The sequence below is a fragment of the Triplophysa rosa genome, linkage group LG1 (assembly GCF_024868665.1).
Source record: "Triplophysa rosa linkage group LG1, Trosa_1v2, whole genome shotgun sequence".
Taxonomy (NCBI): Eukaryota; Metazoa; Chordata; class Actinopteri; order Cypriniformes; family Nemacheilidae; genus Triplophysa; species Triplophysa rosa.
Genome location: NC_079890.1, coordinates 1,620,066 through 1,634,378, shown reverse-complemented (window position 1 = coordinate 1,634,378; position 14,313 = coordinate 1,620,066). Strand labels below are relative to the sequence as shown.

At 37.7% G+C, this 14,313-nt stretch overlaps 1 protein-coding gene across 3 annotated transcripts in view; it reads right to left on the bottom strand.

Moving 5' to 3' along the window:
- arnt2 (aryl-hydrocarbon receptor nuclear translocator 2) overlaps positions 1-13,938 on the bottom strand; it is a 95,424-nt gene extending 81,486 nt beyond the window's left edge. Inside the window, exons 1-6 of one of the 3 annotated variants that reach the window (XM_057338364.1) lie at positions 13,601-13,938; positions 5,684-5,798; positions 3,904-3,951; positions 3,005-3,049; positions 878-1,091; positions 550-763 (exon numbers count right to left, since the gene is read on the bottom strand). In XM_057338364.1, coding sequence (XP_057194347.1) covers positions 550-763; positions 878-1,091; positions 3,005-3,049; positions 3,904-3,951; positions 5,684-5,798; positions 13,601-13,631 — 667 coding nt within the window. In that variant the 5' untranslated portion in view covers positions 13,632-13,938. The remainder of the gene's footprint in view (positions 1-549; positions 764-877; positions 1,092-3,004; positions 3,050-3,903; positions 3,952-5,683; positions 5,799-13,600) is intronic. The other 2 variants (XM_057338356.1, XM_057338373.1) reach the window with 2 other exon arrangements.
- Positions 13,939-14,313: the final 375 nt, after the last annotated feature.

Sequence of the window (14,313 nt, the reverse complement as noted above, 5' to 3'; positions counted from 1 at the left end):
TCTCTAAACTATACGTTTATATTCACGATAAAAAAAGTAGTTTTCTCATATTATTATGTTCTATCTATTGGCATTTTGAAATGCAAAACAGCACAATATTTCAGTAACACATTACAACAGGGTTATATTTGTTCATAATAGTAAATTCATTGGCAAACATGAACTAACAGTTATAGCAATGATGTTTTTCAGCATTTAGTCTCGTCCGTTAATGTATTAGTAAATCTTGAAGATTAACAAATGAACATTAATAAATCAATGTACTGATTAAGATGCTTTTAATATATTGCTCATAAATGTTAGTTCACGTTAGCTAATGCGTTAACCTATGTTAACAAATACAACTTTATTGTGAAGACTCAAGAGTTACCAAAAATCAAATTCATCTTGATTATTGCATGATTCTGTGAACTATGAGCGCTGGAAGAGTAAAAATAAACACTACGTCAAGTTTTTAGTTACCAGTTGACACGATAGTAATGAATTAACCCCATAACTAAACAAGTCACAATGTCAAGTCCCTTCCCAATAATTCCCATCTTCTCATACCTGTCATGGAATTCTCGGAGGTGCTGAGCTGTTCCCTCAGTTTGTCCACATCGTCCGGATGAACCTGCTCAAAGAGTGTGCTGCCGAACCACTCGGACTGCGGATGGTTCAGTACGGGAGTCACGGAGTCGGACACGTAGATGACACGGCCCGTCTCAGCAGCCACCACGAACAGAAAACCATCAGCCGCCTCCAGAATCAGATGCTTCAGTTCCTGTCACAGTGAAACAAATCATGAGGCATTCACCCTGAATATCGAACCCTTGACTTTGCTGTTGCTCCAGCGAATCATCACGGCTCTGAACCGGTGAGATATTTCCCAACGCACCTGTTCAGTAAGAAAGGAGGGTTTGTAGGCTCCATCAGTCGAGGTGTTCCCCGTCCCCCTCATGGACTTCATGTGCGAGACGGCCATACGCAGGATCGTCAGCTTGTCTGGTTTCCGTGCCAACGCGCTGCAGGTGGGCACCATATCCGACAGCTCTGTGATGTACTGGGTCATCTTATTGCGCCGGCGCCGCTCGATCTCGCTGTGGTTCTCTCTGCATGCAGAGGGACAATGTGTCTCTTATTAGCACATAATAACAGACGCACGGCACTTCTACAACTGGCCTTTTGAGAGATCACGCAGATGATAACATTACCGTTAGTGATTCGGTAAGTACCGATACGGCAATATCATAATTACTAGTCCTCAGCATCTGCAGTACAAAATATCAACGGCTGCCGGCTGGTTACAACACAGTGTGAAGATCTGAACACTAACACACAATTTTTTTGTCAAAATGCCCAATTTGTGACATTATGTAAACAATAAAAAAAGTTTAAAAAAATGATGAACACTAAATTTACACCACCAGGCATATAGACATGCCACTGTCTATTATGTAATTAATATTAAATCAATCAATCAACAATGTTGACAAGAAAATTACTCAACCCACTGTTTACTAGCTGAATTTATTTGACTGTTCGGGTGTTTTCGTTGTATATTGCTCGCAATTACGTTTTTTTCCTTTTTATTACAGATTTTTTTTAAATAATGACTTAGAAAATAAACAAGTGTTACGATATTGTTTGATATTATTATTTAATGTATTAGTTATTTATTCACTATTATTGCTATTATTAGTTTTTATTTACTGTTTACTAGAATAAATTATTTGTAAAAATGTTTATTTAATGTTTATTCAGTGTATATTTAACATTCTAAATTGCTTTCATTTAATTAGCAAACAAGTTTTTATTACAATTATTCAATATTATTTAATGTAATAATTATTTATTATTATAATTTGTTTTACTTACTGTTTACTAGAATAAATTATTTGTAAAAATGTTTATTTAATTTTTATTCAGTGCATATTTAACATTTTAATTGTTTTCATTTAATTAGCAAACAAGTTTTTATTACAATTATTCAATATTATTTAATGTAATAATTATTTATTAATTATTATAATTTGTTTTACTTACTGTTTACTAGAATAAATGATTTATAAAAAATTTTATTTAATTTTTATTCAGTGCATATTTAACATTTTAATTGTTTTCATTTAATTAGCAAACAAGTTTTTATTACAATTATTCAATGTAATAATTATTTATTAATTATTATAATTTGTTTTACTTACTGTTTACTAAAATAAATTATTTGTAAAAAAAATTACTTAACATTTAGTCAATGTTTATTTAATATTTTAAATCAATTTAATTAGCAAAAAGTAACACTAATAAAGAAGTCTTCAAAAGCACATTTGATTTTTCAATGACATTAAAAGCTGATATAGACAACCGTGATTAGTTTTAGAAGAAATTTCTGTCCGTCCTGTATGTGCCGTGTTGTATGAAAAACTATAACATTAGAAAAGGAGTGTGGATCTTTTCCTTTTTTTTAGAAAAACTTTTTTGTGAATCTTTACACCCTAGGCTGGAAGAACGCATGGATTTCATCTTTTCTTGTCAATAGTATAACATTTTTGTTCTCGTGCGACTGCCCTTATTCACTTAAAAAAAGTTAGAAAAAACACTAATAAACAGAGAATCTTGGACTTGCGAGTTCTGAAGAAAAATAATAAGTATGTTTGCTAGAGTATAACAAGAACCTCATCAACACTTCAAAGGTGGATCATTTCAATCATCTAGCTTTTTAGTTCCTTTGTGACTTTATAAACAGAACGCAGTCCAATCATTTCAGAGGAAAAAGAGAAGCGATAAATCTTTGAAGGCCAGGCGACTGCATTAGTCTGTGGAGAGTGATGGCTCAAAGCGACGAGACATATTTTAGACGAGAGCGTCAGCCGAGGATAATGAAACAGCCGTTTAAGACGACATCTAGAGAGTCATGTGAGGCCGAGGTGAGCGAATGAGGTCACATCCTGTGGGGATGCAGGTGGCGCTACTGCCTAGCCTGATTTCTAGCTATCCTGAGGGAACGTCTGCGAGATAGCCCTACCTGGCGTAACGTTCCTTATCACCTGGAATTTGATCATCGTCATACCTGATGAAAGAGAGAGAGAGAGAATGCAACAATGAGATAAATGAGCCTGAAAGTGAACGTCAGATGCATTTTTACGACAACAAAGTCTAGATATTATACACTTTATATATAAATATTTGTTGTATGGCTTATTTGTGTGTTAAAATGTTCAGATAATCATGACTGGATGACGACGAAACAAAAAGACAAATAAAACAGTTTAAGGTGTCTGTATCCCAAAACATAAACTCACTTACAGCCAAATCGCATGCAGGACAGAAAATCACAAAAATGTGATTTGCCGGTTTGAAAACCCATTTTCCGGCTATAAAGCAACTTCTGCATTGCATATAATGGATCTTATATGTATGGCTAGCCTTAAAGAGACAGTACACCCAAAAATAATAAATCTGTCATTATTCATTCAACTTCGTTCCAAACCGTCATGCTCTTGCTTTTTCCAATGGGACACCAAAATAGAAATGTAAAAGAACTACACAGAGCTTTTTATCCCTATCAATGAAAGTCACAGGTTTGGAGAAGTACTCATTTTAGGTTTAAAGGGACAGAAGTTGCCAGAGCGTCTCTTCCATGTCCAGTAGGGGGCAGTGTGTCCATTTTAATCTAGATCTAACAGTGAAGGCTCTTTACCATCGGCCGCAGTGAAACTATGGATACAGCTCCTTTAAAAAGAAAACGAACTGAAAGAAACCATAAGTCCAAGACACAAAACATGAGATGATTTGAAATGGTACGAACTCGGTTGCACTGCTGAAAGACACAAAACAATAGAAAGCAATAAAACAACAGAAAATACAAAGAAAGGACATGATGTGTGGTCCAATGTGATTGTTGAAAACACGTCGAAGGTTTACCTTGAAAATTTGCTGGGTCCCTCTCCGTCCTCGTCGTCAAAATCCATCCTAGAAAAGAAAGACAAATCACATAAAACAGTCACATAATCGTTTGCCATTTTTTGTACATTTGTACCAACGTTTGATATGAGGTCTACTTCGATAACGTTGCTGAGAAAAAAAAAAAAATGAACAAACTATTAAAAAGAGATTAATAGCCTTGAGCCAATCAAAACCGAGTGGAAACAGACCGAACAAAGATCAACCATCAAAGAACTTGTCTTGTAAACAAATGCAACCAAAAAACAACTCGAACACGAAACATCATCACATAAACATTAACCAACCACGACAGAATGTAGCAAATCACAAACAAAATACACAACAAGTCAATCAAAACACTAGCCAATCAAAAGACAGAACATAGAAAAACAGAAGTCGATCGTAAACAGAATCCAGAAACCATGAGCCAATCGAAAAAGCAGAAACCAGAAAAACAGATATCAAAAACTAAATACGGAAAACACAAGCCAATCAAAAAACAGAATACAGAAACCATGAGCCAATCACACACAGAATACATATAACACTAGCCAATCAAAACACTAGCCAATCAAAACACTAGCCAATCAAGAAACAGAGAACAGAAAAGAGAAGCCAATCAAAAACACAGAAACCAGAGAAAAAGCGGCGAATTCCAAACTGAATGCAGAACCACAAGCCAATCATGCACAGGATACACAAAACACTAGCCAATCAAAACACTAGCCAATCAAAAAACAGAGAACAGAAAAGAGAAGCCAATCAAAAACACAGAAACCAGAGAAAAAGTGGCGAATTCCAAACTGAATACAGTGAACACAAGCCATGCTTTACGTAAACAGTAGTCAGTATAACATCTGAGGTCATGAATCCATCGTGTTCTGGTCAGAAAAACTGAAAATACATCTTTGCAATGTTTATTGACTCACTTTTATTCACATTAATGTGACTGTGAATGTGATGAGAGACGAGGATCCATTCTGATTCGATTATTTCAATTCTTCGTCGGGGACACCCCTAGTCTATTTATTTTCAATTAATAATATACAGATTTGAGATCCTTGTTCGTCAGTTTCCACAGCAGCGTGAGACCAACATAAATCCCTTTCCAGTTCTTTGATTTTACTGGATAGATTTTCATAAATTATTTGAATAAAAAATATCTAAAAAATTAGATTAAAAATCCAGCACAACATGTACAAATGGGTTCAATAAGAATAGTCTAAACTTGAAAAATAATATAATATGTTCTGCTAAAATATTTGGAATTATATACAGCTTGGTAACATCTTGGACTTTAAAAAAAAGGATGACGAGAGATGTTCCCGTCGCCGACATAAGCTTCATTACCTCTCCGGTCGATTCTTGATGCGTCACAGAACCTTTATTAAACTTGAACGATTATAGATATTGCAACCCATTTTACTTTCATAATCTTATTTACGAGTGAAATGGGTGGAAGTAGAAAAATATAGGGTGGATTTTCATCTTGAAATTCATTGGATCGTGAAATATGGGTGTTGCAGATGACAGAAGCAGTCATGAGGTTGGAGGAGAGAAGTCAAGACCTAAAAGACCTCAAATTTGTTAAAAATGCATAAACAAGAACTGGACACCAGGAATAACAGAAGCCCTTTCAGTCATTCATTAGAAAAATCTGATCTAGTGTGAATATTTTATTGTATATAAATTATTATATACTGGACACGGGAGCAGAACAGTGCACACAGAATCCTGAACATGATCTACTTTTTCTCACCCCGCTGATCTCCGCTTGCCACCTCGTCCTGGCATGCTGCCCGCCATCCTGACTTGACCCGCGCCCACCACAGCGCCTGGCATGGCTACCGGCCCGGGCAGATCCGTGCCCATTTCTGAAAGCAAAAAATAAGTGTTACAATCAATCACAAAAATATTCACATGCGATTTGTGTATACGCAACACTTGTATGCCGCCAATGCTATTGTATCAACGATTGTATGTTGCGACTGAAAAAAATCATAATTTCAATATCACGCCTCTATAAATTCATGGTTTACTGGTCACTGAAGATAAACTGACACAAAAAAAAACATTTCACCCCATAATTTTAATACAATTATTATATCAAGTATCGATATATAAAACTCAATATCTAGTATTCAATTTAAGAAAATACTTTATCAATGTTACGCCGACAGGAAAAAAAACTTTTAAGTATAATTTTGTATTTACTATAATAAACTTGTTTTGTATTTTCTAGATACTACAATGTTTTTGAAACTCGATAAATGTTGAAGTATACAGTATTGTGTTGTGGGTAGATTACTGGTAATGATTTATGTAATGCCTTATTAGGATGAATTTTTTTATAGATAAAAACCATGACCACTGATGTGACCTTTGACCACCAAAGTGCAGATACTGCACTCTGCCTTTGGATGACCCTTCACAACTAAAACACTATTGCAAAAGCAAATGTGTTCATCCAGCTTTCTTCTTGTGTTTCTTACTACATGTTGATTGTTTTAAATAACTTTAATCATTTTATTGATGTTTGCTCGTTGGGAATGTTAAAATTGCTCAAAAGTAAGCTTCAAGATTAAGAGTCATCTTATCGCAATGCTCCTTTAACCACAACGTTTTTTATCATTCTGATTCATAGCTATCTGTGAAATCCCAAAAACTGATTGGCAAGATGTACTCTGACAGTTGAAAAGCAGATAATTATTATTAAACAAATATGACAGGACACTAATTATACTAATCAGTTCTGTTATATTTACTGATTGTGAAATCAAATCTATAATCATAAAAGCTGTTGCATCTTTTTATTGAGTTGGCAATTAAGGCTGACTTATTCTGTCTCAATCATGTGACCTAACGTGGTTTGCAAATTGTGGATCGCAAACACAGGCGGACTGATTTCAAAATTCAGACTCATCGCTTATGTAAGTTTAATTTGACGTCCAGTAGCCTGGAGTAGGTGGCGATAATGCTCCTGAGGAGGTATTCGTCATTAAACAAGAAGAAGAAGAAAGGTGGATTGACAGCTACTTCTGTTGATGCCGGGTGCACGTCGGGTTGTCACTTTGCTGAGGAGGCGCAGCTATTGTTAGCTAATTGCGCATAACAATAACTTTAGGAAATAACTTTGGATTATCTGCCTGAAAGATGTCCGAATCGACGAACATCAACGCAATTATAAATCGGATTATCATTACGAGTGTCAGAGTGGATATTGCCTTCAATGGAGTAGGTAGGCTAATGTCTGTTTAATTTGCTAGCGGCTGGCTAGTTAATGTTACTTTTTATAAAGCTGTCATTTGCCTTGCTAGGAGTTAATATTTTGCTATCTTCCTTACCCGTCTTTGGATATTTGCGTTTTAACGCGAGTTTAACCATCATTTGACCGCGGGATTGTGCCATGGTAGGCTAGCTGGTTTGCTTGTTGGTTCTGTGCGAGTGTTATGGCTACCAAGGCAGACCGGTGTCAAAGCTGGGAAAACAAAACCAGAACGCATTAACTTCACTTACTGCGGTTTGCCTTGGTATTAGCTTGGATTTTGTAGTTACTGCAATTTGAACTCTCTCATTTCTCAGAAACGTGATAAGATTGAACCAGGAGACTTTGTCACAAGACAGAGCAGATGTCACAAAGCCCGTTATAGACCTTAACTCAATTTTGACGAAATGTGTAGTTACTGCGCTTTGCCTTTGTACCACAGTTAAAGGCGGGGCGTCCGATTTCTCTTAGCCGTCGTTGATGTTGAAATCACCAAAACAAACACACCCCTACCCCCATCTTTCGCTTTCCTCAGCGCTCGGCTCGGCTAATGTCCGTCCTGTGCACCTTACTGCTGATTGGCTACAAGGTTGTTTTGGTACTCGGCCCGACTCAGTCGTCTAAAGCGTAATTCGGACTCGGTTACCCCGCCTTTAATGTACTACATTATCTTTTCATGAAGGGAAAAATGAAATAATCGCACGAAATCCAATTTGCCGTCTTGCCATTTCTCATTATCGATTCCTTTTCAGATCACTCAAAATATCAAACAGATTTAAAGTAAACGTCAACTCAAAAACTTGCATACACAAGTTAAAACCTGACGTGAGATTGGATCATAGCTTCACTCACATCCACATTGATAAATGCTAATGTTTCGTGTGGAAACTACCGTATGCCCTGTTTTCTGTTGTACGTTTGTTTTATAGATGAGGGTCTGTGGATTTAATATTGATCAGCACCGAGAAAAACTTTAACAGAACTTATGATCACACAGAATAAAGGCAAATATAAAACTTGCATGTTTGGTGTTTGGCAACACACTGGACAAATGAATGCGGTAAGAAATTTGACTAATTTACACAGTGTATGTATTTATTGCACATGTCAAGTGTTCCTGTCTGAGAATCCTATCAATATTTGACATGCCTTACACGTTTCCCTGCGCTAGCAAGAAGGAAAAAAGTGAACAATGCAGAGGAGAAAATAATCATTTACACAAGCTTTCAAACATTCAGAGTTTGCTATATCCTCATTAAACTTCTGCAAGTAATTCTGAGCATTACAATTTGTGATTATTGTTGATCATTCTGACTATTGTGACTAACAACTGAACAACCAGCTCTGTGTGACTAAAGGCTAAAATACACTACAAGACTTTTGCTCAGATTTTCAGTCCGGACTTGTTGCAGAAAGTCTGTGCCGGTCTGCAGATTTGATCAGTTAGTGTGTTTCTATCTGAAACTTTCATGAAGTCTGCAAGTGTATGATGTCTAGTTTAAAAAAGTCTGTTCAGATTTGAAAAGTCTTGTAGTGCATTCTGGCCATAAACCACAAAATCACAGATGAGATCTCATGAATATCTCAATTATTTCTCTCAGAGAAAACTGGAGGAAACTATTGCTAAGGTTTCATCTGCGTCTCGGAGAGAAAAAGAGTCAGAAACCTAGCAAACGTCTCCATTAGAGACATCATCTCCAGAAGAGACTTGATACTTAAAGTCCCAGTGAAATTAAAAATGACAATTCTTATTTTTTCAAGAAATATTGCAGCGTTTATGGTAAATAGCTCACCAATGTGGGTCATTTTCTTCTTAAAATTCATGTGCCCTCATAATCTTCAGTTAAAATCTGAAAATGCACTTCCGCCCTGAAATGACTCTCCATCTCAAATGACACAATTAGACGGTTTGGGCGGAGCATCCGTTAACTCCTCCCCTTCAACTGTCAGTCTGCTACCAGTTTCACTTCAAAATCAATGAGCTGTTTTTACACACCCAATCAATTCGCAATGAAAAACGCAAGCCACGCCCACTAATTTTCACCTTTTCACTCGGAAATGTGACAGAATACGGACATAAAAACGATCGCAATTTCCGGTTCACGGGGACGTTAAAACACGACTGAGAACTCAGAATCTCCTGAGCTCTGAAAGAGCAACATCCTACGAAGATCTGTGCTCTGTAAATCTTTCCACAGCTCCTGTCGCCCGTCTCGGAAGCTCTCAGGTCAAACTCATTACTCTCTCTTGAGATGAGATGAGTATAGGATGGATGGAAGTCAGATAGGACGCTGCTGTCTCTCATTTTAAATCACGACTCAACAGCTCATTTAAGCTTCTCTCTCCTGCGACTCCTTCCAATGACCTCAGGTCTGCCCCAAAACAAAACATCCACACGCAACTCGGGACGTACCCCGTCCCTCAGGACCCCACCCCCACCCGACGTCCGAGCCCTTTCTAAACATGAATCTCATTTCGTTAAAAAGCAAATCCGCCGGGACACAAACAGGCTGAATGAGCAAATTTCTCAAAGCATGGGGAAAATCTTCCCGTAACACCACAGCGGCTTTTCAAATCCGTGTTGTAATTCCTGTGGAAATGGATTCGCTGGAGGATTGATTCAGATTGATGGATGTGCGAACGGGACAAAGGATTGTGGTTATAAGGGAAAGGTTTAGCAGTAACTGCACATTCAGCAAACTAGACTGGCATCAGTTCTTCATCTGGATAAAATATTCCTTTACACTAAAGGAATATTTACGCGCTGTCATGAATAATTAGGAGAAATGTCTTCTCACTGGTCAAGAAAACACAGTCTCATGAATAATAATGAGACACCGACGCGTCATCGATGTACTATAGTACATCGCCACGTCACATCCTTTGACGTTGGCCGGATGAGGATTTTAAACCCGGAAGGCAAAAATAGCGCTTAGTGGCGCTTTAACAAGTCTGAAGGGACAAACTACAAACTATATCATTAAAACAATCACATCCTTCTGAAAGCAAAACAATGTGTAAAACAACTTCTTTTCTGAACCATTGTTACGCAACGGAAAAAAGCGTTCACTGCCAAACACTCTGGATATTTCAAGTGAAAATCAAAAACATGCTAAAATACGAACTCTCACGTGAGCACAAGCATCTCCGGAAATTTAAAGGAACAGTTCACCCAAAAATAAAATTCTGTCTTCATTTACACTGTAAAATCTGTATACATTTCTTTGTCTTGATGAACACAGAGAAAGATATTTGGAAAAATGTTTCTAACCAAACAGTTCTTGGCCACCATTGACTACCATAGTAGGAAAAAATACAATGGTAGTCAAAAGTGGCCCGAACTGTCTGCTGTCCAACATTCTTCAAAATGTCTTTTGTGTTCATCAGAACAAAAAAAATGATACGGATGTGGAACAACTTGAAGGTGAGTACATGAATTGACAGAATTTTCATTTTTGGGTGAACTGTTCCTTTAAGAAGCAAGATTATGTGCACACACAGAGAATACGTATCATTATTCAATTATTTCCAAATTCAAAACACATCTGGTCAGAACGACCCAGTAATCACATCAGAAGTGAATTACACCGAACAAAAACATCGCACCCAATCAGATATGTTTATTTTTGCCAAACCCCACGTACGACCGAGGCCGTGCAATTCAAATTAAAAACTTGTGGTTTGCAAATATGCAAAGAATCTCACAGGGGACGATGGACAAACATGATCCGTACAGACTTTCTGCTCAATCCAAATATCAGATTCACCGATTTCAGATTTACACCCCAAAGGAAACAAAGCAAACACGAATCTCTCGTCTACAGGTGACATGTGTAGGACACCATATGTTCTGGAAACACACAATTTGCTCACAGAAAAAGCTTATCCCTCACTCATCTCACAAGAAAGGCTTCCTTTACAGACACAAGAGGTCGGCAAACAACCCGAACTGTTGCTAATCAACTGTGTCCATAATCCCCATTGACCAACCGGCCTTCGCTATTTGTCAAAAACACGTTCTTATCACAGGCTGACTTCTGTTAGCCATTGTTGGACACAGAGGTACGAGTACAGCTGGCCCACACATTTCTTGAGCGGTCGAAAGAAAATCGCGCTGACTTTAAAACAAAGTGCCCTTCAGTTCAACTTCGGTCACGTGACTGCACCCTAGAATGCTCCTGTGCATTCGACAGCACGTTTGGCAGCTCGGCGTGTCGGCCAGGTGCTAATAACACTCGCATTCTTTATTCATTTCACCTCATTTGCATTTACAATGAGGTGGCGGGGAAAGAATTGCTCACTGGGGGAAAAAGGTATTAGTTGAAGTAATGGAATCACGGAGCGTAATTTACGGAGGCCCACGGCGAGCCCGATCTGCATAAATGGAACGGCGGAAAGTTTCTGTTCTATGAATCAGTCACCAACCCTGTGTTTGATTTGCCGGAGGTACGCAAATTTGTCGCCGAGAGTTTATCGGACGCAGTGCAGCATTAGTATTCCTACAAGCACTTTGTAATTATTGCGTTAGGAGCGGTAATGCGAGTTATTTAAGAAAATTATCTGCATGATTACTATTTGATATATACATAACATAACTTACAGTGACAGATGGGGACTTTCTAGCTTTGTATATGTTCTCTATTCACTTAACAAAAAAACAATATATGAGGGCCTGAAATACTGTACAGTATACTGTTTGAAGTCATTATTGGAAAAAAAGATAATATTACACTTCTTATTATTTGACAATCAAGTCAAAGCTAGTTTTACGACAAGATACAGAAGGTAAAATCTCCTTTCCTCTATGGAATACAGTATTCTACATATTTCATCATTTTCTTTTTTTCTTTAACTTCCTCATTCTATGCCGTTTTTTCCACCTTTACTAATATGTAAAGAGTTTATTTGCGAAAACTTGTTTTTAAACTATTTCAAAAATGCATGTTTTTTATTGTGCATTCTAAGTAATATCAATCAAACTGATTGGTTTTGATTAAGTAATAATAACTCTAAAAACGCAACTAACTAACACAATAAAACACAATTATTAAAGCATTGATAACATGATTTTTTTATCTTTCTTTATCTGTTTATCTGAACTTTTCATGTAAGGCTGTAAGTCTGCTTTGATTTTAAAAAGTTTATAAATACATTTAAATGTACCTCTCCCTGATGGTGGATATGACCTGAAACATGATTCGGCTAAAACAAAAACATGCTAAATAATATAGCTATTTATTATAACAGCAATCATATTACTGCAATAATATTTATAACTGGAATGACGACCATCATAATTTACCAGATAATTTCTCTATCTGAGCTTATTCGTTGCCAAAATAATTTTTATGAACATTCATAATTTTTTCTGTTTGTTTATTGTATTTCTTTGTCATTGTTATCCACCAGAACCAGGCGAATTCCTTGTAGACGTAAATCTACATGACAAGTTGATTCTAATTTGGAAAAGTTTGGATGTCTGCATTCACTCACATGGGCTGTTGATCAGAGTTCACAAATACCTAAACCACCATTCTGTGAGGACTGAAATAGAACACAGATGCCTACACAATCGTGACTCCAGCGGCATGACAACACCTACAGATACCAATACCAATTCACATCGGAAGACTATCAACAAGTCTGTGAAAGCTTACAGAAAATGTAACCCATCATGATTAGTCTTAAGAAAGCCCAGTCGTTTACTACCATGGAAAGGCTGTATATATTTTACACATATATGTAAAGTATGATAAAGTTTTTGCATGGGCTTATGACAGCCCCCCCCCCCCCAATACCCCAATAACTGTAGAAACCACCACACTTTTGGTGAATGGATTGCCATTTCCATAAAAACCTAAAAATTGTGCTTAGGCTACTATAGTCAAACCCTGGCTAATTTTCCTATGTGTGTTTGTCTTTCAAACAGGGAATCAACAGGCAGAAGAAGTAAACCTGTTGTCTATGCTTCACATTTAAGCCCCAAATCATCGTTTTAACCTTGAACATGAGCAGCACAGCTCTAAACGCAACGCATTTGATCCATTCATAATGAAAATCAAAGCACGTACTGGCTTGTGGCAAATATATTCAGCATCTCATTTGCATTAGCAACAATCCAGAACACAAAAAAGCCGAACGTGTTACATTTGATTCTGACGTCACCAGAAACACGGCGCGATAATGGCACCGTTGCGCACGATTTAACGCAAAATTAGCGATACATTATTGATACAATTGAGGAGATGAAGATTATAATGTCGCTCCGTTGTTACATGTGTGGGGGGAAGGGGGTGCGCCCACAGCCTCTACTTTCTTTTGTTAGCACCAAAACACAACATTGCGCACTAACGTCCGTTTTAATGTCGCAAGGCTATTGTTTAAACGCGTAAGCTTGCGATGCGTACTCACCCGATGGATTCACGGCGGCGGGTGTTGCCATATTCCCCGGGTGCAAATGCAGAAACGCAGAAATGACGCACAATACGCAGGAAAAAAGCCCCGTCCGCGCGCGATCCGCTCCGAGTGGCTGTGACGCGCAAACTCAATTCAGACCGGCGTGTGAAGACGCGAGCGGCGATCGCGCAAAGCTGGACGGCGTTTCGACGCGTTTCTGTCGGTGCTTGTGGCAGAATTGTAGCAGCCCGACAAACGCGAGATGTCCGAGAGCTTGCGTGAACACCGCGAGACTTCACCGGAGTGAATGCATGCAAGATCCACGCAGCAGCTTCAAGTGGGTATATGCCAGCCTACATGTTCAAGTGGACTTGGAAAATGCATTGATGTTCTGTTAAAGCCCCGCGAGCTGGATCATAAAGAAAAGATCACAGGAATGCTAATGGATGTAATGTGTACAATGGGAATGTGTATTGGTTTCAATAGAAACTATAATGGTCTCTGTGGGTAATGTGTCGGGTTCTTTTGGTGGGAACCGTGGGATGCTATCTGCTGGATGGGAACCAATAGAACACAATTGAATTCTAGTGGAATAAGACCTGAAACACACTATATAAAAGACATTTTGTGTTTAATGATAGACAGCTGATGGTTCATCATTTGTAAACCATTAGAATGTCTATTTTGTGTCTTAAATGATGATTTTTGTGACGTCATTTTTACAAGCC